The 4382-nt window shown below is 33.9% G+C and overlaps 1 protein-coding gene across 1 annotated transcript; it reads left to right on the top strand.

The window, feature by feature from the left end:
• The first annotated feature begins 421 nt into the window (after positions 1–421).
• LOC139872826 (probable arabinosyltransferase ARAD1) lies at positions 422–2892 on the top strand. Its single transcript, XM_071860755.1, has 2 exons — positions 422–1374; positions 2206–2892. Exons 1-2 carry the CDS (start codon positions 448–450, stop codon positions 2713–2715), a joined length of 1437 nt encoding a protein of 478 aa, XP_071716856.1. The 5' UTR covers positions 422–447; the 3' UTR covers positions 2716–2892.
• The last annotated feature ends 1490 nt before the right edge of the window (positions 2893–4382 follow it).

Here is a 4382-nt window from a genome sequence, read left to right as displayed (position 1 = left end):
ATTATGTCCTATTCCCAAGTACTGTAACCCAAATTAAAAAAAAAAAAAAAAAACCATATTCAACAAGGATTCTATTTCCATCTTCCTCAAAACACATTCTTGGCTGGTAGCTCATCACTTTCCTGCTACATGGAGTACTATTCTCATTCCCTTTCTTCCCCCTTTTTATTTATTTTATTTTTATCAAAAATATGCTTTATTAGTACATGGGTAATCTTTTGTTGAAATTGTTCGTCTGAAAGTTAAAACCTTTTCATAATAATCCCTTTTGTTTGCAGGTCTCAACTTTGTTCTTGAACTTTTGACGTATTTCTGCTTGCAATTTCAAGTTTTTGTTTCTTGAACAGTATCATGATGGTATGTGTTTATGTGTCCTTTAGGTATTGAATTAGCTCTGAATCTTTTGAACTGTTAGTTTCTAGTTTTGTAAACAAACCCTTTGTACTAATGACATCAATGCCCGAAAAAGGTGTGTTTATTTCGAGATCACTCAGTTACATATTTGCAGTCTCGATATTGTTCCTAATGCTATCTTCATCAATCCTATTTCAATTTGGTGATAATTCATTAGTACCCAGATCAATTTATGAGCTAATAATTGTTAACAACACATCATCACACATAAAACATGATGACCCAATTGAACCCAAATCACCCCCTTCTCTGTTTTCATCATGTAAAGAATCTTGTTTTGAATCCAACCCAATAAAGCCAGCTGCTTTTTGTGATCAAAGTCACTCTTTACTCAAAGTGTTTATGTATGATCTACCCTCTGAATTTCACTTTGGATTACTCGGATGGAAAGGGGATCGAAATCGAATTTGGCCTAATGTGAGTAATTTGAGTGAAATCCCTAAATACCCGGGTGGATTAAACTTACAACACAGTATAGAATATTGGCTCACTCTTGATCTTCTATCTTCTGTTTATCCAAATGTGTCTAGACCTTGTACTGCAACTCTTGTACAAAACTCGTCTCAAGCGGATGTCATTTTCGTCCCATTTTTCTCGTCGTTGAGTTATAATCGGTATTCAAAGATTCAAGGGAATAACAAACTTAGTATGGATAAAACTTTGCAAGAAAGATTGGTACAATATTTAAAAGGTAGAGATGAATGGAGGAGATTAGGAGGGAAAGATCATATAATTACAGCTCATCATCCGAATAGTATGATTTTGGCACGAAAACACTTGGGTTCTGCCATGTTTGTTCTTGCTGATTTTGGTAGGTACCCCGCTCGGATTGCTAATATCGATAAAGACATCATTGCGCCTTACAAACATGTTGTTAGGCGTCTTGGTGCTAATGATTCGCCTTCCTTTGAAGAACGGCCCGTGCTTGTGTTTTTCCAAGGCGCAATTTTTCGGAAAGATGTGAGTGAATTTGTATTATTTTCTTTATGCATCTATTCGATTTATATCTAATGTAACCGAAATCAGTTTGGTGACTTGTCCGTCCCGTTCACCCAAAAACGTCTAAAAATTCGGTCAGAATCGTGCTGAGTCGGGTTATTCGGTCAAAGTCGAGGTTGGTCAAAGTTAGGTAAAAAATTTAATATTTTTTTTATAATCTGATATTGCGCCCTATATATACATATGAAGTATTTATGTTTTATATGTATATATGTTTGATATAATTACCCCTACATACTAATAGCCAGTAGAATTTTTGTAGTTTCAATTGATTTGGGTTGTAATTTTGTGTTTGCGTTCACACTGCATTCGCCAATTTACATCACGACCCCTCACATTTACATTTCTTCGGGGGTAAAAAGTGTAAATATACAATCTTATAAAAATAAAAAAAAACTAACTCCACCCATTTTTTTAGCGGGTCCTATCTTTTCGCTCGGTGCGAGTTAAATTTTTCCGAGCCCACCGTTCAACTCAAAAAAAACTTACGAACACAACGGGACTAACTATACGCGAAACGGACACTTCAAAAAAAAAACGCTCAATACCTCGGACTATATTCAATACACATACACACACCTATAACACACTCCGTTAACTATGAATACGCAACCCAATGGCCCCGCAGCATCGCGCGGGCTCATTTTCTAGTTATTACTAAAAGTCAACGTTAAAGTCAACGGACGATTAGTCCCCGACTACTTCCCTACTCAACCGACCAGTCATTTGAATGTCCTGACTGACTCTTCTGTATCTATGCAATGAACTGTCTTTGATTGTTTATGTAAACAGGGTGGAATGATTCGTCAAAAACTGTATTACCTAATTAAAGACGAAAAAGATGTGCACTTTACATTCGGAAGTATATCGTCTGGTGGGGCCCGCAAGGCATCTCGGGGGATGACTTCCTCAAAGTTCTGTCTCAACATAGCCGGAGACACTCCATCATCTAATCGTTTGTTTGACGCCATTGCTAGTCATTGCGTTCCGGTTATAGTAAGTGATGAAATTGAGCTCCCATTTGAAGATGCTTTGGATTACTCCAAATTTTCCATATTTGTTCGTGCATCTGATGCTGTTAAAAAAGGGTACCTTTTGAAACTTCTTAGAGGAATTCAAAGAGATAAATGGATTGAAATGTGGGAAAGATTGAAGCAAATTGCACTACGTTTCGAGTATCAGTATCCTTCGCAACATGATGATGCTGTTGACATGATTTGGCAATCGGTTCATCGAAAAGTATCATCTGTACAAAACAAAGCTTACAGAAGAAACAGATACCAGTATCAACTGGATGGTTAAGGACAATATTAGGGATGTATATAAAGGCAAGTCCCTTTTTCTTTTAGAGCAATATATCTTTTATGACTTGTAAGTTGCGCATTGAAGTTTGTACGTTACTGCAGTTTTGACCCGGACACCATGTCAATGGTGAAAACGTTTAAGGTTTATCTGCTCTATGTATACTGTTTTTTTTTTTTTTTTTTTTTTTTTTTTTTTTTTTTTGGCGAAAATAACGAAAACTCATATTTATATTTATATATATATACTAATAGACAAAACACTGTTTCACTATTCACCAATAGTAATCAGGGGTATTTTCGGCATTTCACTTTTTTTTTTTGGTCCCCAACGATAAAATAAGCAATTTTCGTAAAAGAACCAACCCTTCAATGTTACCAAAAGATGTCGAAAAAAAAACTTTTTTACAAAAAAATCAACTTTTTTTTCTCTTTTTTCTTACTCAACGATAAAAGAGGCAACTTTCATAAAATGAACAACCCTTCAATTCTACCAAAAGATGTCGAAAAACATTCTTTTTTACAAAATAGATGAACTAACTTTAAAAAAGAAAAAAAAAGCTAAAAGAAGCAACTTTCACAAAAGGAACAACCCTTCAATGTTAGATGTCGAAAAAATTTCTTTTTTACAAAATTGATCAAAACTTTTTTTTAACTCGCATTCAAAACGAAGCCCCCAGTGCGAAGCGAGAGCTGCACAACTAGTTAAATTTAAATGGTAAGAAATAACAAATGCCTTGTTTCAAGTCCATACACATGGTCCATGAACCATACACATTCCATTGTTCCAAAAGATGTTGCATTTTCAATACAATATATTTTTGCACTTGGTAATTGGATTGGAAACTGAGCCCAATTGTTTATTACTACACATACAGCCCAATAATTATTTATTTAATAAATATATTAATAGACAAAACACTGTTTCACTATTCACCTATATTAATCAGGGGTATTTTTGTCATTTTACCTTTTTTTATTGGTCCCCAACGATAAAATAAGTAACTTTCGTAAAAGAATCAACCCTTCAATGTTACCAAAAGATGTCGAAAAAAACTTTTTTTACAAAAAAATCAACCAACTTTTTTTTTCTCTCTTTTCTTACTCAACGATAAAAGAGGCAACTTTCATAAAATGAACAACCCTCCAATGCTACCAAAAGATGTCGAAAAACATTTTTTTTTACAAAATAGATCAACTAACTTTAAAAATTAAAACAAAAAAAAGGCTAAAAGAAGCAACTTTTACAAAAGGAACAACCCTTCAATGTTAGATGTCGAAAAAAGTTCTTTTTACAAAATAGATAAAGAATTTTTTTTAACTCGCATTCAAAACGGAGCCTCCAACGCGAAGCGAGGGCTCCACAACTAGTTATATTTAAATTGGTAAGAAATAACAAATGCCTTGTTTCAAGTCCATATACATGGTCCATGGACCATACACATTCCATTGTTCCAAAAGATGTTACATTTTCAATACAATATATATTTTTGCACTTGGTAATTGGATTGGAAACTGAGCCCAATTGTTTATTACTACACATACAGCCCAATAATTATTTAACATTACAAATTTCGTTAGTGTTGGTGTGTTACAAAAGTTTGCAAACTAAATTAGCATGTTAACTATTAAACAAAAATGATGAATAGTATTAAGAGCATTTTCGAT

The sequence above is a fragment of the Rutidosis leptorrhynchoides genome, chromosome 10, assembly GCF_046630445.1.
Source record: "Rutidosis leptorrhynchoides isolate AG116_Rl617_1_P2 chromosome 10, CSIRO_AGI_Rlap_v1, whole genome shotgun sequence".
NCBI classification, from domain to species: Eukaryota; Viridiplantae; Streptophyta; class Magnoliopsida; order Asterales; family Asteraceae; genus Rutidosis; species Rutidosis leptorrhynchoides.
This window is presented reverse-complemented; position numbering and strand designations above follow the sequence as displayed.

Bases quoted from the DNA above. Each gene is read 5' to 3' on its own strand.
- LOC139872826 (XM_071860755.1), top strand. From the start codon at position 448: ATGACATCAATGCCCGAAAAAGGTGTGTTTATTTCGAGATCACTCAGT. The intron at 1,375-2,205 runs GTGAGTGAATTT...TTATGTAAACAG, and splicing joins GCGCAATTTTTCGGAAAGAT to GGTGGAATGATTCGTCAAAA.